The sequence below is a fragment of the Epinephelus lanceolatus genome, chromosome 12 (assembly GCF_041903045.1).
Source record: "Epinephelus lanceolatus isolate andai-2023 chromosome 12, ASM4190304v1, whole genome shotgun sequence".
NCBI lineage: Eukaryota > Metazoa > Chordata > Actinopteri > Perciformes > Serranidae > Epinephelus > Epinephelus lanceolatus.
The window spans coordinates 29,201,941-29,224,793 of NC_135745.1; the positions used below are offsets into that span (position 1 = coordinate 29,201,941).

Below are 22,853 nucleotides of genomic sequence, written 5' to 3' on the forward strand. Positions count from 1 at the left end.
AGAAAATTTCCAACACATACTGACTTTTATGCTTACATCAAAGCTGTAATAACGAGGGTTAATAAGGCAACATCTGGATCGAGGCAGAGCTGTGGTAAACAACACCGTGATGACGGGTGGAAGCTCCAGAGGCTGTTGACTCAAGTAGGTCAAAGCTCATGAGAGGAGGGTCGTCTTGTCATTTTACAGGATGTTCTCACCACAAAGGGAGATATCAGTGTATCAGGAGAGACACTGATTGGCTGAGGATGACTGTAAACTAGGCCATAGATGTGCAGATATAAAAGCCAAATCTGTTTATCTGAAATTTTTTTTTGTTTGTTTGTTTGCTCTTCAGGTGGAACCACTGAGGTGAAGGTGCACATGTTCTTCCTGGGTCTGGACTGGAATGGCCTCCTGAGGCAGAAAGCTGAATTCATACCTCAACTCGAGACTGAGGAGGACACCAGTTACTTTGACAGTATGTGACAGACTGGTTAGATACCTGGACAGATTCACACAGTGCTATTTTGAGTATGAACTCACCTTACTACGGTGGAAACTGCTTTTAGTGATCATGTTTTTCCGGGTGAAATTGATCACTATAAGCAGATGACTATTATAAAGCTTTTTGTCTTTTGTTTTTCATGCAGATTACCATCTAATTTACATTTGTATATTTATTACATTACGGGGCATTTTGTGAAAGGGCCCACTTCACAAGGGCAGCTTCAACCACACGTGCTGTCCCTTTGCACATTCGTTTTCTTTCTCCATCACTTGTAGTCATAAGCTTTGAGAAGATTACATTTTTCACCGAGAGAAAATGAGTTTCCTTTTTCCATCATAATTTCAGTGTGCACACAGCAGCAGCCTCAAGTAGCATGCTAGATGCAGACAGGTTACCGTGAGGCAAAGTATCATGGTCGGAGTAAAGTAAAAAAAAAAAAAAATCCAATTACCATAGTTTTAAAATGCTTTTCCAAATGTTGTCATGTGTGAAAAGACCCAAAATGAGCACTGTAAGTCTCTGTCTGCAGGCACACAGACACACCTAGACATATATTTGTTATTAGCACAGAAGGATGCAGTACTATGAGAACAGGCTGTCAGAGTGTTGATGTTTTTGGGCAGAACTGGGGTGGTAGTCAGGATAAAAACAGGGTCATCAGTTTGTCATTATTTGATGTGTTGTCATTGTGTTTCCTACAGCCCGATCAGAGCGCTACTGTCACATGGACTCAGATGACGATGATGAAACTAATGATGATGAATCATCTTTGGAGCTCCGACAGTTCTCCTCTGTGGCGCACCGCTTCAGCAAGGTACTGCTCTGCTCTGCTTACTGGTCTTCACCTATAGATTATTTCACATATATAGATACATCATTAAACGATGTATTACTCTTTGAAAAAACAGCCCTCCAGATATCTCACCCATTACCTCCTTAACCTCCAGGTGTACAGCAGCACAGAGCACCTGTCCACCTCCACGCCGTCCAACCAGAGTCTGTCGTCGTCGGAGCGAAGCCACAGTGAGGAGAAGGAGGAACGATGGGAGGGCAGGGGAGTCCTCTCCCCTGGCGATGGACACAAACACTTGGCTGGTGGAGACAGGAGGGCAGATGGACACAGAGGGAGGTGAGAGCACGAAACGCGAGAGAGTGATGTCCTCATTATGAGAGGGAAAGAATTACAGCCCTCGTTCTCTCCTTGTTAACTGTCAGTTTTTAGAGAGTGTGAGATTGAAGTGTAATATTCTCTCACAATAAATATGAAGCACTTTATATTCAAACTAAGCATTTTTTATCAGAAGTTATAAATAGTCTTTTTGGAATAATACAATAGGTCATTCTAACCTTCAACCAGGTTTGACTCTCTGTATGGAGTTTGTTTGTGTATTGATTTGGGTTTTCCCCAGGCTCTGACTTCCTCCACCTGACATGCAGTTCAGGTGGAGACTTTTACATTGCACTTAGGCGTGAATGTGAAAGTGTTAGGTTTCTTTCCATTCAGTGCGCACTGGGAATAGTTCCAGGTCCCCCTCTGACCCTGAATAGAGCACAGAAAGAGGTATTTAAATACTGCAGTTCTTATGGGCTGTAACTCAGTCCTCAGGAAACAGTTAGTCCTCCATCTTCACTTTTAGGGGTTTATATATCCATGTGTACCTGTCCTCATATACAGGTTTAACACTTATATGTATATCTGTGTTCACCTGCATACCCACATGTATACAACCTACATACCTGTGTGTACTTCAATTCGTCAGCACTTTTCGTGTTTAGTTTTCTTACATATGCCCCTCCCACACTATTATAAGTGCAACTCTTTAAATCGGAACCAAGGAAGTTCCAATTTCTACTATTTCCATCAACTTACTCATAATTCAGTGTAAATATTTCAGTGCATATATTTCATCGGCCAAATTGTGAAAGAGATTCTTATCCCAGGTTTTACTGTGTTTCTTCGCAGCCTGCGTCCTCGTGCTTCATCCAGCTCCTCCCAGTCAGAGCGCAGCGCCAGCCCACTGGTGATGAACAGCACCCAGAGCCTTGACATCATGCCTCGCTTCGCCATCTCTGCTGAGGAGGAAGGTAAGACTTGTAAACGCACACTGCTGTTCATTCTCTTCTGCTGTTGTTTTGCAGTGAAACACTCACACATTCTGTTCCTCCTGATTCTAGACGGGATGGTCTCCAACCTGCGCCGCATTCGGCTCCGGAGCAACAGCACAGGCACCAGGCCGTCCTTCCGAAGAGGGGCGTCCCGGCGCATCGCTCACCAGCTGGAGACCCCAGAGAAACCCAGATCCCCAGCTGGAAAAGTCCCCAAGTCTGCCTCTGTGTCCGGCCTGTCCCTCATCATCACCCCAGGTAGACCGGATGATAGTAATGTCTGATGTCTTTGTGACTTACCGGTTTGCGTTGATGCTGGTATAGATTCAGCTGCTCACTCAAATTCCTGTTATAGTCATGTTTTTCTTTCAAACAAGTCTTTCAGAGGCACTGCTGCAATCTGTCTATATTTGCTAAGACTATTTATGTGTTTACAGTGCCCCCTACAGCCTGATGCTGTGTAATTTACACAGTAAACAACCTAGAAAAACTAACACAGTAGACAAAATGAGAATAATTTCAATTGACTTATGATGTTTTTCCTTTGAAATTCTCAATAACCTCAATTTTAAGCATTAGATGTAGTTTTGTAAAATACTAAATGATGCAAAATGTAAGAAAATATCAGACACACTATCCACAAACACTCATCAGATGACCTTTCTGTTCTTCTCCTGATCCAGATGACTCAGCAGGTCCTCCAACAAGCCCCAAATCGTCCTTGTCCCTGTCATCCAACCCCTCGTCCAGAGACTCATCCCCCAGCAGGGACCTCTCTGTCAGCATCAGCTGCCTCAGACCTCCTGTGGTCATACACAGCTCTGGGAAGAGGTTTGGCTTTGCGTTGCGGGCTATCAGGGTCTACATGGGAGACAGTGACGTCTACACTGTGCACCACATGGTCTGGGTATGTGTCCTCATCTCAGGTGTAGCTGCTTGTGTATAGTCAATGAATTTAGAGTAACTATTGAACATGCAATTTCAGTTTAATTATGTACTGAAACAGCTTTAATGGTGGTGATATTTTCTTGTAGATGACCCTAAAAGTCAAGACTATAGAGACTTAATAACTGCAGATAATCAGCTCTGTATTTTATAGCTTTTATGTTTGCATTTTGAGTTATCTGATGCTGTGTATAAAGGTGTTAATGTTCATATTTGTCATATTTTTCACTGAGTATGTTGACCGAAAACATTGTTTGTAATAATTGCATAGGTGAAACACTGTCAGTCATGGAACAGCTGATTAACTGGTTGCTCGACCGGTAATTTTAGTCTGAGGTTGTGTGTGTTTGTGTCCACAGTGTGTTGAGGATGGCAGTCCAGCACACGAGGCAGGATTGAGGGCTGGTGACCTCATCACTCACGTCAATGGGGAGTCGGTCCAAGGACTTGTCCACACTGAGGTGGTGGAGCTCCTGCTCAAGGTACGAGGATAATTTAAATTTTAAGATATTTTTTCTGCATACATATTGTATATTTTGATTAGAGTCTGTTTTAAGTCGGGAAAAGTCTAAATGGACTGCTGAGTCTTTCTAACACAAATACACGTTATATAAGTGATAATATATCATTTTGTGGCTCAACACCTAACAGACAGACAAACTGAATGCTTAGAAGCAGGTGTTTATGCTGATGATGTGTTTTCAACAGAGTGGCAACAGGGTGACCCTGCAGACTACTGCTCTGGAGAACACGTCTATCAAGGTGGGCCCTGCCAGAAAAGCGAGCTACAAGGCTAAAATGGCCCGACGCAGCAAGAAGAGCAAGAGGAAGGACGGACAGGACAGGTACATGAGAGGAGAATAAAATTATTTGCAGCAGCAGCATTACTGTTTGACATTTGGAGCTCCTGTCTGATGTTTAGTATCAAGCCCCTTTCAGATCAAATATTGGCAATGAGAGACGAGTCTGCGCTGGTCTACAACATTCTGAGAAGCCGTCAGTTTAGACCAATGCGATTGGACGAGCCCCTCTGTACTTCCAACCTAATTTTCGGCTTTTGAGCAAGGAAACTATACGAGTAACGGCTGAAAGAGTAGCCTAACATGACTTTGTTTTTATGTGTGCGACATGCACATGTACACAGCCAGCAGCAGCAGCGATACACCACCTGATAACGACACACTGTGAGGACGGAGACCGACGTGCATGTCAGTGGCCATGGAGATGTAAATGAGCCAGACTTGGGCTCGGCAGAGATGGAGGGCTGTTTTCAGAGAATGCCACAGCAGGCAAACACGCTGCTGCTAACAGTTTGTGACTGACTTGACCAGCTGACTTGCTACAAGCCGATTGGCTGTCGAAACAGGTGACGTGCCTTACGTTCTAAAACTAGCCGCTGGTGAGTGGTGACTTGACGAGATGAGTTGCAGCTGCTGGCCGGCTTGAGTCGAGCTTAGATGGGCCAGTTCACACTGCTGCATATTTTCTGTGCAATGTTCTAAAACGTTTTCTTCTTGTTGCGAATTTTTGGTCTGAACTGGGCTTTAGATTTTAGACAGACAACTTGGACTTCATTTGACAGGGACTGTAGTTAACAGTCATACATTTCCAATTTGGCTCATTGGGAGATACTTTTTACACTGAAGTAAACATGCAAAGAATAAAATTATCATTAAAACACTCACCTGACATCTCTCTTTCTCTCTTGCGCAGCCGACGACGTAGCATCTTGAAGAAGCTCTCTAAGCACACTCCTCCTCCGCCCATGCAGAGCAGTCGTAGCTTCTCTTCAGGTTTCCACCAGTCATCCAGCGACAGCCTCTCAGGCTCTCCCACGCAGAGTCTCTCTCCTGGACCGTCTACACCTTGTCGCTCTCCTGCTCCTGATCACTCCGGAGGTGAGTGAGGATGCATCACTTACATCCCAAAATAGGAGCGATCTCTTTGTTGATGCTATGCTGTGACAAAATATCTACTGATGCTAAACTGTTTCATTTCTTCCTCTTTCTGTCAGATTCAAGTTCCTCTCCGTGCTCCAGCTCCCCTAACTCGCCTGTACCGCAGGCCCGTCCCAGTTCCCTACATGTCTTGGGTCGCTACACCAAAGCTGGCCGCTGCAAGTCCACCAGCAGCATCCCTCCTTCTCCGCTGGCCTGCATCCCTCCTCCTCAGCCCCTCTCTCCCCAGTGCTCTCCATCCTGCCTCCCCAGTCACCCCAAGTCCCTGCAGGGTTTCCATGGCAAGACATTGTCCCCTCCCACTATCACCCGCCACTCTGTGCGTCCCCGCAGTGCAGAACCACCTCGCTCACCGCTCCTCAAGAGGGTGCAGTCAGCGGAGAAGCTGACAGGAGACAAGACGACAGGGGGTTACCATGGAGACAGGAAGGCCTACAGCACCCGTCGCCACACCATGGAGGTGCCTCTGTCTGAGGGAGAGGGACTGGAAGACATGGAGGGGGACACCGCCACGGGGTTCGTCTGTGTTGGTGAGCACGGCCGTCAGGGTCTGTACATAGGAGGGCAGAGAGGTCACCAGGACAGTGGAGGCAGCGAGCACTTTCGCGCCTCCGCCTCACCACAACACCGTGGCGGCAACCACCACTCCAAAGAGGTGGTGGTGATGAGGAAGCTGGCGCTGTCGGAGCGAAGGGACTCCTTCAAGAAACAAGAGGCCGTGCAGGAAGTGAGTTTCGATGATTTGGAGGAGAGAGAGGCGACGCCAAGCCCGACACTTCCTGCCACGCAGCCAAAGTCATTCAAGGCGTCCTGGATCAACTCGGCCCAGTCAGAGTCTGCTGTGAAGCTGGAAGGAAGAGGATCACAGGGTACAACAACACAGCAGAAAGCCAAGTCAAAAGACAAAGAAGGGTTTTAGTTTAGTGATGTTTCCAGGGACTACAGGTCAACATAGTCTTTGACCTGCTACTGTACTTAGATTTGAAGGCCTTGCATGTGTGTCCAGAAAACTGTGACCAAGTCCCAAATCATCACGAGCAAACCGCTTGAAGATGGAAGAACAAATTAACATTGATGTTTCTCAGTAATATATGCATCCTGCAACACTGTTAACGGAATACTGACTGCCAAACCAAGTTTACTTCCTAGTTGCTTGTTTTCTCTCTTGGTTCTCAAATCACTGTGGCACCTGTAACTGATGTACTTTGTAAATACGGTTTTGTTTTAAATGAAGAAACTTATTTATGACTTTTTATGCTCATCTTGTTTTATTAGTTGCTGAAAATGCCTTGGATGCTTCAGCTGTTCTTAGGAAGGAATTGCACAAAAGAAAAGCCAGGCAAAAACTTCTCAGTGTGGTTTCACAGCAGGTGCAGAAAAGGGCATCAGTCGATATCGTACATTTTTTTCTTTTTAATACCTCAATGCCTGTCAAGAACTGGGTGTTGTTTCGTGTTCAGATTGGGTCTTTGAAACAAACTTACAGTGTTTGTCCTGCGACGTATAATGTATTATAACATTTCAGAAGATACTCTGTGCTGCCTCTCTATTATACATCTTCTGGTGGCGACCATTTTGGACTCATCGATCCTGAACACAGGCCTTGTATAAACGTTTTAAAAGGACAAAAATATCAACATCTCAGAAGCCTAGCTGTGGTGCCAAAGGAACCATTTAAAAAGAGGTACTGTAGTTGTACATAAGAAGCTTCATGCATGCATGGGCTCTACTTCCACTTCCTGTCTGTCCTGTAAAAAAAGCGTGTCACTCCTCTCACGGTGATTTAAACCATAACCTGATCAACACACAGGTGTGTAGATAAAGCTTTGTGACCACCTTCCAGAAACCAGGCTGTCATCTCTGTCCTCTAATTAATACCTTGTTGAAACAATACGCCTCCGTCCAGCTCCTTACAAACCTAGTCTAGCTGAAGTGTTTGCACAAGTTGTCGTAGCCGTGTAACAGTTAGAGCACATTTATATTTCAGGACGACTTCCTTCTCCGTGAGATTCAGATATTGTACAGTGGATGCAACAGACAAAAACTGGCTCCCTTGGCTGTTTTTTTTTAATGTTATGAATGAATGTTTACATTTTAGTACAGATACGTGTGGTTTTTGTTAAATTATTATGACAAAAAAAGACAGGGAATTCAACCAGTGGCCCTGAGTGGATGAAGGAACGAGTTAGAAGTGATCTCCTTTTGTATATTTTGATATGGAAACAGTCTTGTTGCAGTACTAATAACCTATGCTGTTGATGTATATTGTATAAACAATGGTGGACCTTATAACAGCTGTTGATGGTGTCTTTTTGAAAGTGACCTTGTAAGGGTAGATGGACTCGGATACATTGTGTGTGGCAGGGTCTTAATCTCATGTTGCGATCAGCCTCAAAGGATTGTGCATGCTTCACATCCCAGTATGATATTCCCACAATTTTACAACATGGTTCCTTTTTTTTTTTAACTTAAATTTTTTATTTCATCCAAAGGGCCTTGAATTCTGTAATTTGATGTTAAGTCGCTGATTTGAGCTTTAAAATGTGAGTTTTGTTAAGAGATGTGAACATATGGGATTTTCAGTTCTTTGTTTTCTGTTCCTGTTCCCATTTTGAAGAATCTTTTAAATTTCTGTCATTGAGGAACCAAAAACACTTCCGATCTTATTTCAGATTAATTTCTTCACAGAAGAAACGTTTGTCTTGTGTTCTTATGAAGGCACACATTTGTACTTTGCTGTTGAGGGAACTGTTATAATGGATGTTTAGCACATACTAAGCCTTGAGCGGTGGTTTTAGATTGAACTAGAAGTTTGTTGGTTGTACTTTGGGGGTGAAACAAAAACTGTGTGTCTGTAAGATTTATTCCTGAATCTATGATGCAATATACATCTTGGTATGTTCTTAGAAATGATCTTTTTATTTCGTACCCCAACCAGACAGTCATAGCATCTCTTGATGTTAAGTTGTATCATGTTTGCCTTTTTCTTAAATCAAGACTTAATTTTGTGGAGATGACTATGACGACTCCTCTCATCTCTGTTGTGTGTGTGTGATGAACTCCATGTCTTCACAGGGGTGCTCAACTGTCATCCTCCAAGAATTCCACACTTGTTTCAGTGTGTTTGTGTGTGTTAAAAGTTGTTGCTCCCGATTCAACCCCGTGTCCCCAAATGACAAACTGGCCTTTGTGAAATTCCTACCATGTGGGTATCTGATGCATACTGGTGTGACATTGTTTTTTTATTGTCTTAACAGTGCTTGAAATAAATGCATTGCAAAGGGACTAAAAAGTCCGGGACTACAAAGTGTTTGCTCTCATTATTCCTCCCTTATACAGCAGTTAATACAAGTTTGTGGCACCATCTTTCTTCTGTGTAGTTGTGGTATGGTGTAGTTTGGTACTCTACACTGATAAACACCTGTAAATACTACAACAATGACTACTCTGTGTAGTAATAATACGCTAGGTATGATAATTGTTTGACTCAGTCTGCCTTAGGCACACAGATAAAATCCAAGTTTTGCTTACATTGTCCCTTATACGCATTCATTATCCATAACCACTTCACCTGTTCAGGGTTGCGGGGAGGGGGGGTGGAGCCTATCCCAGCTGACATTGGGTGAGAGGCGGGGTACACCCTGGACAGGTCACCAGACTATCACAGGGCTGACACACAACAGGCAATTTTAGAGTCACTAGTTAACTTAATCAGCATGTCTTTGGACTGTGGGTGGAAGATGGAGAGCCTGGAGAAAACCTAAAACTTGACACACAAGGCCACGTTTGTGCCACCAACAGCTTGTTTTGTGGCAACACACCACCATCTTTCCAGCTGCATTTGTGCCCCACAAAGCCTGGTGCTTTTTAGCGACACACCTCTGGACACACCTCCAACTTTTCAGCCACGCTTATGCCACCTCAACTGACCCCTTTCAACACCAAGGAGCAGCGGCTCTACTCTGAGCTCCCTCCGGATGTCCGAGCTCTTTACCCTATCTCTAAGACTGAGCCCAGCCACCCCACGGAGGAAACTCATTTCAGCCACTTGCATCCGTGATCTTATTCTTTCGGTCACTACCCAGAGCTCATGACCATAGGTGAGGGTCGGGATGTAGATGGACCAGTAAATTGAAAACCAAATCCAAACCAAATTATGAGGCAACTGCCCAACCACTGGTAGCTACTGTAGTACAAAGAGTGAGAAAGTCCACAGAAAGCAGGTGGAAATGGAGGTGGATGGGTCAAACAAACTCCAGGCTTTCATTTCAGAGCCCGCTGTTAGTTTACCGTGTTAATACAAAAGTCAGTGGAGTTATTTTTAATAAAAACATAGTGTGCTAGTATGTGTAGCATGCAACACTAGTGATGTATATCACATGACGTGACATTATGTTACTGACAAGTGACCGTGGTGTTTTTCTCCAAACCTAACCAAGTACTTTTGTTACCGAACCTTGTGTGCATGTAACAAGAAGAAACTGCACATGTCCTGTAAAAAATGAAACTGTATTGTGAAAAGATTCAATGCATGTAACAAGTGTAAACCGACATCCTGTCAACATCCAAAACTGACGCAGGAGGGTACCAAGCGCGCCATATTTTGACACGAAGGGCCACTTACAAAGCAGAGGCGATTGACGAGTTGGGATTAGAATGTGTTGGAGCAACATGGCGGAATAAGGTGACAGAAACACAACAATTCTTATTTTCAGGAGATTGTACACTAATAAAAACATAGCTATGAATATTATACACCATTTCTAACAATAGATGCCCCTAAATCACACACACACACACACACACACACACACACACTGAACCTTTAAGGGGTCATAGGTAATACAAGGTTGATATCACTGATATACCATGATGGTCCGGTGCACGCTGATGAACAAGACCCTGAGATACTTGACCCCATCCATAGCAGTGGATTGCTTATTGTAATATCTACTGTATTTAATATGCTGTCTATGGATAAGCACCCCATACAACCCCACTTATAAAACACTGAACTGTCCCTTTAACTGTCCACATGTAATTCAACATGGGATCAGACAGGAATTTAGCATGTAGTCTTTTTCATATGCGCAGGATTTATTGCAATAAAAAAGATCTTAAAGTACACGATTTGAAAAAGAAAAACAGTCTCTCAGATTGTCATGGTCACATTTCCACGATGGGCCGAGGCCATTCGGTGACCCCTCACTAATCGTTCGGGCGTTTCCGCTCGGCTTCGTCCCTTTCCGTGACTCCTCATATTCGTTCCCACGCACTCTCCTTCCCTGCGCCGTGCTGAGCTGGAAAATGGCTGTGTAGGGGAGCAGGGAGTCATGATCGGGAAAAGAAAGAAAGAGCGAGAGAAAGACGGCGAAGCGAGAAGTGAACACAAGGTCTGCTAGAAAGTTCATTGCACACCGAGGAGCTGTCGTCCGCACATACGCCACCGACACGGACCCTTGTCTGCTACTTTCAAGTATTTAAAGCGCCGCAGCCAGAAAAGTGAGAGGAGTCAAGAAATATCCGCGGGTGAGTTTTTCCAAGTTATTGCACATTTCCAGTACAGCCACTGTACTGGAAAATGGTGGAAGCGCTGCAAGTGTGCTGTGCGCACGCAGCTTCATGCTGTTGACTTGTGTCCTAGTTTGAAAGTTTAAAGATTTTGTTCGCTTTTATTATCATATTATATGTTGTTTTATTTTTCTGCGCAGTTACACAGTGTAATATTTACTCGTGCAGCATGTTGCTCGGCGCTCGCGCTCGTCGACAGTTGACGTGTATCAAATGCTGAGTCCGTTAAGTCGCTGAAACATTAACTTTTATTGACTTAAGTTGCTTTTGAGGTGAATTATTTGTCGTTTTTTTGGGTTTATTTCTGAGAATACTTTAAGAAGGCGGATTTTTAAACCAGCTAGCAGCTCTTAAGGTTGTCAGTTTATACAGGATTTAAACTCTGACTTCACAGTTGATGCTTTTTTAAAGCTTAAAGCTAAAATTTAAATATTTTATGTGTTGCTAAGATTTAAAAAAGTTGCTCTGCAAGACTTGAACATAACACACAAGCCAAACTGTGCAGTGGAGTGTAACAGTGGTAGTGTATGTGACACTATAATAGTGCCTTTACATTGCAGACTATAGGAGGCCATGCAGTGTGGAGGCCCAGCACAGCTAAAGGCCTGACATGATGTGTGTGTGTGTGTGTGTGTGTGTGTGTGTGTGTGTTACATCCCTGGTTTGAGGATTTGGCATGCACCAAGGAGTTAATGAAAATTGTGCCACTTGCATAATAAGACAAGCCACTCAACTGTGTGGGGACCCCTTCTTTTCTTTCCCTCCTGTAATTACTGAATCCAGCATTATGCAACTCAAATGTCAGTCCTCTATTATGCAGCTTCATCAATGTGAGGACTTGTGGCGAAGAAGCCGTCACTCTTCCTCTAAATGTCTTAAAATGTTCAGAATGACTCGCAGGGCTTTGTTGTTGTTTTTTTAATTTTGTGAAACTTCCAAAAGAAGTGGAGCTTTCTCAAAATGCCAAGTGTCACTTCTCAGAGGGGCCGAATGAGCTGCTGACTTCAAGTTCCCGCAGACGTAGTGGTTATTTTTGTTATATGTCCTTCAGCTGGGGGACCCAGTTAAACTCAAATGGTGTTATTTGATCAAAATAGCAGCAGAATACGGCTTAAAGGACGGTTTAGATGTGGCTTCAAGAGAAATTCTGCAGACGCTGAGCTGGGATTTGTACCCAGGAAAAACCAAACATCTGATTTTCTGAAGTTTTCAGGGAGATAAATGAGCCTTTTTTGGAGCCCTGGGCACGAAACACTGGGTGCAAATCTAGTTAGTCACTTATAATACACTTTTTGGAAACCTCTGTCCTGGATGTGACCAGTTGCTGTCAGACTCTGACAGGAGTTGGGAACAGACTTATTGGCAGTTTTTTCCCTCTGCATATTCCTATGATCCAGGAATAATATTCAGATCATAAAATATTTTTTCAACAGGGTTCCTGCAGATCTTTAAAAAGTCTTCAAAGGCATTGAAGTCATTGATCTAAAAGTAAGGCTGTATTGGCATTAAAATGTCTTCAATCAAACTTTCAAAACTCTTAAAAAAAATGCAAAGACATGGGAAGTGGGATTGTATGATTTTTTTCTGACATTACATCGTAAAATCTCAGAATCATTGGTAACATCTATTTATTTTTAAATAATTCATCAAAGCCTCTCACGTTAAAGTCACACAGATTGGGATAGCAGAACCAACAACACTCAAGTACACTATACCTCATATGCATTGCCTTGTACTGGTTTCAGTCATGCCTTGAAATCTTGGTTATATAACCAGTTTTGGTTGCAGTTCCCCATGTCGTTCGGGGTACAGAGACAGCAAGCAAGCAGATAGTGGATAATCTGCTCCGAGTACCTGAACGGAAACAAATGCAAAACGTTTTTTAGACTTGGCACAACGGGAATCAGGGCACTGAAATCCAACTTGGGGAGTGAGAAACACTATATAGCCAAGAAAGTTCACACCACAATTTTTGGAAAAAAATTGCTTGTTTTATGTTCCAATAAACATTTTATGCAAAATTTCCCCAAACCTTCCATGACTGATGTCAGTTCATCAGTTTTTTCTTTAATCTGGTTACATTGGTCTTGAATTTTACTGCGAGTGGCCTTAAAAAAAAGTCTTAAAGTCTTAAACCTAAGTCACCTTGAGCTGTAGGAACGCTGTTATAGTATGACAAGTGGTAGACTGAAAGCCAGACAGAATCATCAGTTGCTAAGTTAAGTTAGTTTGATTAATTTAACTTGCACTGAAATCCAACTTGTGGAGTCAGAAACACTAAATCGCCAAGAAAACTTGCCAACAAACACCAGATATTTTGCAGAATAAATGGCTTGTTTTATCTTCCAATAAATGTTTTATGCAAAATTTCCCCAATCCTTACATGACTGATGTCGTTTTTTTTTTTTTTTTCTTCAATTCTAGTTAAATTGGTCTTGAATTTTATTGTGAGTGGCCTCAAAAAAAGTCTTAAAGTCCTAAATCGAAGTCGCCTTAATCTGTAGGAACCCTGTTATAGTATGTCAAGTGATAGACTGAAAGCTAAACATATGCATCAATTGGCAAGTTAAGTTAATTTGATTAATTTAACTTGCACTGAAATCCAACTTGTGGAGCCAGAAGCACTAAATCGGCAAGAAAACTAGCCAAGAAACACCACAGTTTTTGGAGAAAAATTGCTTGCTTTATGTTCCAATAAACATTTTATGCAAAATTTCCCCAATCCTTACATGACCAATGTCAGTTCATCAGTTTTTTCTTTAATCTGGTTACATTGGTCTTGAATTTTATTGCAAGTGGCCTTAAAAAAAGTCTTAAAGTCTTAAATCTAAGTCACCTTAAGCTGTAGGAACCCTGTTATAGTATCAGCATGTCAAGGACTGAACGCCAGACAACTACATCAGTTGTTACGTTTAATTAATCTGATTTAGGTGCCACTTAATTTGAATTACCTCAACACCAACGTGGTAAAAGTGGTTTCTTATTAATCTCTCTGTGCCACAGTAGGATTAGTATTTGGTTGTGATTGCTGTTTGTTATAGTAGAGGCCGCTATATGTTACTTGCATTCATGTTTTAGCCAAACAGAGTTAGTTATGAAGGGATTAGAGTGCAGTTTTATGCATTTTAATGGATGTGTGAGGGGTAAATGAGGTAAAGTCTGAGGCTTACTAACCATTTACTACATGCTAACTACGCAGCAAAAAGGTTTGTGGTATTTTTAGTGGTGCAGGTTTATCAGATTGCATATTTTGGTAGCGTTTTAAACTGGCTGAGACCTTGAATTTCCTGCATCTTATATCTCCTGATAAATACAGTGCGTCCTCTTTAACTGTAGAGCCTTGTGGTACAGTTGACTTTTCAGAACAGTGCCGTCTCAGTGCTACATAATCTTCGCAGCAGATGTTTCTACTTAGCGACGTGAGCTTTTCAGCTTCATTAAGGACAGATAGAATTCAGGTGAACATAACTCAAATCATAAAACGCCTAAGCCCCCATTTTAGGCTGAAAAATGAGTCCTCACAAGCTCCTGTGTTGTTGGCCTGTCCTCGCAGCCTGTGGCGCAGTAGATTTTTCAGTTCCATGTGGACAGATGGCCCGAGGCCAGGCTGCATGCGTGGTGGCTCTGTAGTCAGTTCCTCACCAGCAGTGCCGTGAAGGGCCAACGCATACACAAACTTTAAAGCAATAACCATGTGTCCACATGAGTATCTGAATTTTGCTCAATGCACATATGTGTATGGGTGAAAGTCACTTGAGGACAACAGAGCAGCCTTTCTTTTTAATAAAGCGTGAAAACTGTGTCTCTGAGACAGTAAATTTTATCCGTTTATCCTACATTCTCAGCCCATCAGCTCTTTTCTGAGAAATAATCACAACCATTCAGTGAACTGCTGCTGATTCTTGGACTGGATTTGCCAAGGCATGTTTCTCTTCAAACGTTTAAAAGAAAAGGTTAAAAAAAATTAGGGGTTCACCTAATTTTACACTGACCTACATACTGTGGACGTGACTGAAATTTAAAAAGTCAGGACTGATGATAATGATCGATGCGGTACATTGAGAAGTGAAAAGGTGATATACAACACCCTCAGGTCTTCAGAGAAACTTGTTGAGCAGCATTGGTAGCCGATGGCTGGATGATAGATCGACAGGAGAAATTAATTACATAAATACAGTGAGAGACGTCTCAGGTATGTAATTTAATTTTTAGACCCATAAATTGGCGAAGCTGATATATGGGCTAATATTAGCTTGTTCCAGATTTATTGTTGTTGGTATACGTGGGAACAGAAATGCCAAAGTTGAGGAAAGAAACTGTGTAGCTATTTAGTTTGTCCAATCGATCAAGTTCAACCCAGTCTCCAGAAGAAATTGTTGGCATTGTACATTTCTGCAAACCACAGATCCATTACATATGAATCATATCATCATCTGCGACCAACAAACCACAAGAGCTGTGGTTTTTTAGCGAGTCGTTGCTTTGTTTTCAGCTGCTTTTTAGCCCCCACACATGCAACATATAGCTATTTTTCAAACTAGGCTAGTGCCACTAAATGTGGTTATTTTTACCAAGACGTTGATGTGTTTGCAGCGGGGATTTGTGCCACCAAAGCTCGATGTTATAGCCAAAACATTATCTTTTCCCAACCATAATCAAGTGTTTTTTGCCTAAACCTAACTACACGTCAACCACAGCGTTGTTGAAACGTAAAGAAATGTTAAATTTCAACCAACAACACGCGTGTTTTTTTTGGGGCCGGGACGCCTAGCGCAGATTATTCACTGTCTCCTAGCTAGCTGTCTCTGTACCCCGGATGACATGGGGAAGTGCAACCAAAACTGGTTTCATACCTGAGATTTTTGTGGCATGACTGAAACCGGTACAAGGCAATGCATACGAGGCATGGTGTACTTCATGCAAAATGTTTGCCAAACCTGGCACAATGGGAATCAGGGCAGTGAAATCCAACTTGGGGAGTAAGAAACAGTAAATTGCGAAGAAAACTCTCCAAGAAACACCAGATATTTTGCAGAAAAATGGCTAGTTTTATGTTCCAATAAATGTTTTTATTTTATTTTTATTTTATGCGCCACATAGTAATGTACTAATTAATGTATCCATGGTTTGCACAACGTTTTATGCCAACATTTATTTTGGCAATTGAGTTAAAGAATTTGCGCACACACACAAAAATCTTAGGGGTCCTTCAAGATTGTTGTTCATGTCACGTGTTTATGTTAGAAATATTATATATAGGGATCAGTATCCACCTCAAAAATCAGTTGGGCTATAATAATAAATAATAACGTGTAGTGGAGTTGGTCGACATGACGTATAGAGTCACGTCAGAGATTTTTCAATACTTGGGACCTTATCTCTAGTTTTTTACATTTATTTTAGTTTTCTTTTAGTTACTGTGACACTGGATTAAATTATTTGATGATATTGCATCAGTGTAAAGAACTACTCTGATCTGCAAGATATTTACTTTGCTGGATCAGCTAAAAGCCGTCCTGACTGCTTCTATTAAAGTCACTTTAACATGATAGACTGTCATATAATCATGGCATTATACAATTATGTATGGTGTGACAGAGAATTTTGTCCAGATCACCCAATGTAATATGTAGTAATAAGTCTATCATAGCAAAAGTGAAGGGCATAACGAATTATGTTCAAAACGGAGTTATCTACCAGTTCATGCCTGAAATCGTTTGATGTACACAACGCTGGAAAGTAGAGAACAATGATTTGTCCGACCAATTGTCCACAACCCAAGGATATTTACTTTGTAGTGACATAACACTGAGAAAAGCAGGATATAGCTACTCATGTTTAAGCTGGAACCATCAAATGTTTGACATTATTGCTTGAAAATCAACTTTTACAATTTATCTATTTTATATAATAAATGATTAAATTTTCTGCCAATCAACAAATTGATCAACTAATTGTTTTTAGCTTTTGATTAGTGCATGTTTTCTTATGTATAAATGAAAAAAGGCCTGCAACTAATGATTATTTCTGACTTGGTCATTTTACCAAGTAATCAATGAGTTGTTTGATCTATAAAATGTCAGAAAATGGTGAAAAATGTTGATCAGTGTTTCCCAAATCCCAAGATGACGTCCTCAAATGTCTTGTTTCGTCCAAAACCCCAAAGATATTCAGTTTGCTGTCATAGAGGAGTAAAGAAACTAGAAAATATTCCCATTTAAGAAGCTGTTATCAAATAATTTTTACCTTTTTTCCTTAAAAATGGATTAAAACCTTAATTAATTAAATGGATGACAACTAATTGATTAATCATTGCGGCTTCAATAACTACCTACCTCATCATTTTTATTTGGATATTAAAAAACCAACAGTAAAAGATAATATTTTTCATATAAATCATATCTATCAAAATGCAGCAAGTGCACTAACACCAAAACACAAATGATCAAACACATAAACATACACGGCTTGCTGTCAGCAGCTCTCGTCTCCCTCGACTGTGTTAGTGATGCTCTGAATAGCTTATTTGCCATTTTATATTATGCATACTGGTGTATAATGAACAGGTCAGAGCTGCACTGGCTGACTACACACATCAAGAGTCATTTGATGTCTGCAGACAGCAGAGGAAAATCTAGATGCCATTTTGAGTGCAGTCTAGGTCTCGCTTCTTTCTCCCAGTTAAACAAAATGTCTGTGAATAAATGACAAATGTGAAATCAGAGGAATAATGACTGTGACTGTGGAAGTATTATTATGTATATATAGAAAAAAGAGCTGTGTTATAATGCACAGTTGTCATTTATTTACCAGATATTATATTTTTTAACGTGTATAGCAGCACTTTGGAGTGGATGTTGTCATAGTTCCTGTTTTATAAAGGCCAGACTGTATTTTTCTTTCTTCTTTGCACCTTATCATCACACTTATCTCCCTGTTAACTCAGAAAAACAAAAATCCTCTCCTTTCATCCCATTGCACAACTCCAACATGACTCATGGAATTCTCTCCAATCACACGCAGCCTCCAGTTTTTCCATGTTATGTTTTTCATCATTATCCAGTGTCGGTTTGTTCGATTTTAAATCATCACATCCTCAAAGATGACGAGCAGCCATCGGGGTTGCAAAGGTGAAAAAAAGTCAAGTGTGTGGGGAAAGGTGGAATTGTTTGGGTCAAATGTTTGATCACTGCCTAGATACATTTTCTAATATTAGAACGTTTCCTTGATTTGCCCGGCTTCTCTGGTGACTGGGGAGCACATGGCCAGAGCTGCAGCCAATCAGAGCGCAGGATTAGCTTTCCCTCTCTCTAGCAACAGTGAGTTACTTGCTGCCTATTCATTAATTATTTTCCTGTGGTCTCCCTCAGCCGTTTGGACTCGGCTGATAGCAAAGTGCTCCGTCTCTCAGTCTCACTCTGCTTTTTTCCTCTGCTTTCTGTCGCTCTCTGCTCTGGCTGAATAAAAACTCTTTAAAAAAGGATGGATCCTGTGACGCTGAGCTCACCAGCTGCTGCTGCTGCCCCGAACTGTGAGCTACTACAACACTATCAGACCAGGACTGTAACAGAGATGACACTTCTCTCACCTCGCACGACTTTTTCTGCTCTGGAACTTAATAATAAAAAAGGATTACAGAATAAGAGCGCTCCCTGCGCACTGCTTTTTCTTTTTCTTCGCCTTCATCTTGTTTTTGCCTCTTTTCCGCAGCAGCGCTCTGACTGTAAACAAATAAAACATGGCAACTGGGAAAACGACTGGACTTTTTCGCTGGCTGAGGATGGGGGGGGGGGGGGGTTGCCAGTTGGAGGCAGGACTCTGTGTGTGTTGGGGGGGGGGGGGGGGGGGGGCTGGAGAGCAGGTGGAGAGAGGAGGGAGGGGGGTTTAGGGTTGGGGGGGGGGGGGTTATGGTGGTGTGAGGATTGCGGGCTGTGGTTGGGTATGCCAGTGCCACGTGTCTAGCCTGGCACCTCTTGCTTCTCGGCTCGAAGGATGTTGGACCGAGAGTCTGGCTGAGCCTGTCCGGCTTCTCTCTGAACCAAAAGTGGGGTGAGTGTTGCACTCTGCTGCATCCTGTTGTCACTATAACTCTTAAACCTTTTTTTTTTTTTAAAGATGATATTCTTACTCACGAAGGTTTGCAGGGTATGTACGTTCGCTTTTCGAATGTCGTGGTGGGGGGAGAGAGGATAAGCTAGACTAAGGTTCGAAAGCATGCACTTTGGCATTCAAAGATGCACGTTTAGGTTTATTTTTTTATGCGCTCACCTGATTTTATTTAAGCGTCTGCAATGCATCACTCAAAACATTGTCCGTTTAGCAACGTTAATGAAATGCTTGCACAACATCGGGCCTCACAAACCAGGCCTATGGTTATTCGGATTTGGATGTTTTGGGAAATTGCCCCAAATAGCTCCTTACCCCTGACATACCAGACCAGAACTTCCATCCATCTTCCTGTGTCTTCCACCTGCTCCATCTCCTCACTGACATCCTTTCATCCCGTCCAGAGAGGTTAACAGGACCGTTGTCCTTGGTTGGTCCACAGACCACAGATGTCGTACTTAATCTGGAAAACCCTAATCTCTCCCTCTTCCTCGCTCCCTGTCTCATCTCTCAGCATAGTTGCCATTTTGAATATGAACTTTGTAGCGTTTTTATTTTATTGACCCGCTCACATCTTAAATGGCCAAAAAGACACATTATATTTTGCTGTGGGTTTTGTAATCCAGTGTTTCCAACCTCGTAAATTAGGATTTTTCAAATCAAGTGTTTGATGGGTTTGATTAATTTGATTTATTAGAAGCTTTTATACTGATAAAATCCAGTTTTAGGAAACTGTTATTTTGCTGTTACACGATAATAATTGCGCACTTGTGCTTGGCATTTGATTGGGCCTTGCCATCATTTTTATCAGAGAATATTCGTAACCAGTCTATTAATGACCTTTATGCTGTATATAGATACTGTGATACCATTAATTAGAAGGAGTGGGATGTTATGTGTGGAAACATTCGCTTTTTAGTGGTATTGTGCCGGGTTTGGTTGCTCACTTGCCAGTCCATTCGGTATTCTCGTCTTGAATAGACTTGGTACAGTATGATTTAGTTATTTTGACAGAATGAAGCCGAAAATATTTGTGAGGCAACACAGAGCTGCCTTTTTTCTCTCCTACGGAGAGGGAGCTGTTGCAAAGGGTTCTGCATGTTAGAAAAAATTCTGGTTGCCCTACAGCCGTGGTGCAGGTCTTAGTTTCCTTTGCATGCTCGTTCTGCGAAAACGTTTCCTTCGCCATTTTGCATGACTTTCTCTTGGATGCTGCCAATCGCACATGTTGTTGTGTAAGTTGCAGGGATGTTTATTTCACAGTGAAACTTCTTGTTCCTGTGGAAACTGTGATGCGTCAGTTCAGGCTGTGAGTGTGTGAATGTAGAGTGGAGGGAATGGAGGCTCCTGTCCAGGGACCCAGTCTGCTGTTGGTCATGACGCAGCAGCATCATCCGATCTCTCTGTCCTAACCGAAGACTGCACAAGTGCACGGAGCTGCCGCAGTTCGCCATTTTCATGCACCGCTTTAAGCATCGTTTCACATAGATATGTGCCGCCTTACTTATGGATGTTTATCGAATAGGAACAACATTTATAGGGAGTTTATATGTATTTTTCATAATTGCATTTTGTTTTTTTATTTTTTTGAGACTTACTTATAATCGTGTTGTCCTCTTTTCCCTTTTCTTCGTTTTTTTTGGTTTTTATGTCATGCAGGTCGGTCATAATCCCTGTCCAGAACATGTGGGAGCCTGAGAGAACTGAAGAGGATTAAAGACCTTCCCACTCTGCCACTCGTCCTCCAATCAGACCACTTTATTTGACCGCGGAGAGCCAACGTTGCAGGGCCCTCGTCTGGCAAAATCTTTTACCAGGCTGCTCCAGTTGCACCCAGCCAGCAGGTTATTCGCTGCTTAAAGAGCATGTTGCCAACGCTCTCCCTCTGCTCCATCATCTGGCTCAACCGGGGTATCAAACTGAGGAAAGTACACCAGTCCACCAACACCGGTCAGGTCTGAAACCGCTGCCTCCGCAGACATAGCAGCAGCAGAACGCTACCTTATCGATTTTTAAAAATGCTTCTAAGCTTTGGGTGACTCCCCCTCCTCCCCTCATCCCCCGACCCTCTAAACCACCAACACCAGAGTTTAGTGACTTTTGGTTGCTGAGGAGGATTTCTCTGTAGCTAAACCCTGTTGTTGCAGTGTGACTCAGGCTGCACCATCTAATCCCCTTTTCGGTGGCCATTTTGTTTTTTGCCTCCCTAACAAAATGGCGACAGAAGGTTTTCAGTACCTTGCCCTCTACGCATTTACCAAGGACCAGGAAGAAGACCTGGATCTGCAGCCAGGGGACCTTCTGACAGTCAGCAAGGCCTCTCTGCTGTCCATGGAGAACTACTCGGAGGGCTGTGTGGAGCAGCCCGAGCGCCTCGGCTGGCTCCTCGGGTACAACGAGCGCACCAAACAAAGAGGCGATTTCCCAGGGACGTATGTTGAGTATGTGGGCCCCGTGAAGATGGCGCTCCCATCGAGTCAACCCAGGTCCCAGCGACCTCTCCCTGCTGCTCCAAAATCAGAGTCGTCTCAAGGTAAGAGTCTTTATCTATACTTTATACTCTGTCACGTGTTTTTTTCAGCAGTGTCGCGGCACGATAACTGTCCTGTCTGTAATATAATGAACAGAATAACAATGCACTCGTTAGCACGACAACATTTCAAATTTTGGCCTTAAAATATAGCGTTGCAATATCATACATACAGTTGGAGTGAAAGTAGTTTGAGAGACCAGCACAGAAGTTAGGTGATTCCTCAGTACGTAAATTAACAGACCCTTTTGTTATTATTGTGCGATGAGTTTTATTCAGGGTGTCTGCAGGTCCTTCCAACGTATTAAAATGCCTCAAATTCAATTTTTATGAATATTAGGCCATAAAATAATTAGATAGCCTTAAAGTTGAACTTGAAGTTTAAATTGCAACAAGCGTTTTATCTTATTTCACGTATCCATCTTTAATTTTTTTCTTGTCAATCTTACTGAAGCTCTTCTGTTTGAAAGCCCACATTTCTATTGTTACAAATCTGATTAACCTGTTGGCAAAATGTAGATTAATCCATAGTAACCATATTCCTACATAAAACCTACCTTTGCACGTACTCTTTATTTACCTGTAAACCTAACCTGTAATACTTGAACGAGAAGAGGATTTTTCCAACAATCAGTCTTACATTTGGTTAAAAATAAACTTGAAAAGGTCTTTAAAAAGCATTAAATTTAAGTGTCTGAAACCTGTAGACACATTTGCAGAGCATCTATTGTGAGTTTATGAGTGAAACCTTTTTTCTGTATGTAGGGTCTATGTTTATTTTTCTTTAAAATGTTGTCTCCTCTTTTTAAAATCATTAATGAAAACTTGTACGTATAATATAACATACCAACATGTTTGATTTTATTTTATTAGTGAGCCCCTGATATGCAGAAAAAATAAAATTAAGAAGGAGTGAGGCAACAGTTAACCCTCGGTAGGAATGTCAAGATACTGTGATTTCTATCTTTGAAACAATACCTTGAAATATATCATTATTTGATAACATGGTGGACTACAAGTTAAAATTGTTATTCACAGATAAATGTAACAAGACTGTAACATGACAACGATGACTTCTCTAGTTAATGGCAGACTGTAGTAAACAGCCAGTACTGCTATATCGATACTGCAGGAAATGAGTGTCGAA

General features: G+C 42.1%; 2 protein-coding genes across 6 annotated transcripts in view; both read left to right on the plus strand.

Annotated features, from left to right (window-relative positions):
• mast3a (microtubule associated serine/threonine kinase 3a) overlaps window positions 1–6,563 on the plus strand; it is a 40,869-nt gene extending 34,306 nt beyond the window's left edge. For all 4 annotated transcript variants that reach the window (XM_033650351.2, XM_078173219.1, XM_033650350.2 and 1 more), the window contains 10 exons: window positions 338–460; window positions 1,192–1,304; window positions 1,438–1,619; window positions 2,454–2,575; window positions 2,666–2,854; window positions 3,280–3,503; window positions 3,901–4,023; window positions 4,250–4,386; window positions 5,255–5,439; window positions 5,556–6,563. In XM_033650351.2, the coding sequence (XP_033506242.1) occupies window positions 338–460; window positions 1,192–1,304; window positions 1,438–1,619; window positions 2,454–2,575; window positions 2,666–2,854; window positions 3,280–3,503; window positions 3,901–4,023; window positions 4,250–4,386; window positions 5,255–5,439; window positions 5,556–6,418 (2,261 nt within the window). In that variant the 3' untranslated portion in view covers window positions 6,419–6,563. The remainder of the gene's footprint in view (window positions 1–337; window positions 461–1,191; window positions 1,305–1,437; window positions 1,620–2,453; window positions 2,576–2,665; window positions 2,855–3,279; window positions 3,504–3,900; window positions 4,024–4,249; window positions 4,387–5,254; window positions 5,440–5,555) is intronic.
• Window positions 6,564–10,791: 4,228 nt separating this feature from the next.
• The window catches only part of pik3r2 (phosphoinositide-3-kinase, regulatory subunit 2 (beta)), a 38,027-nt gene continuing 25,965 nt past the window's right edge, over window positions 10,792–22,853 (plus strand). The window contains exons 1-2 of one of the 2 annotated variants that reach the window (XM_033649680.2): window positions 10,792–11,028; window positions 20,836–21,709. In XM_033649680.2, coding sequence (XP_033505571.2) covers window positions 21,391–21,709 — 319 coding nt within the window. In that variant the 5' untranslated portion in view covers window positions 10,792–11,028; window positions 20,836–21,390. Of the gene's footprint in view, window positions 11,029–18,985; window positions 19,120–20,835; window positions 21,710–22,853 lie in introns of those variants that run through there. The other variant, XM_033649681.2, reaches the window with a different exon arrangement.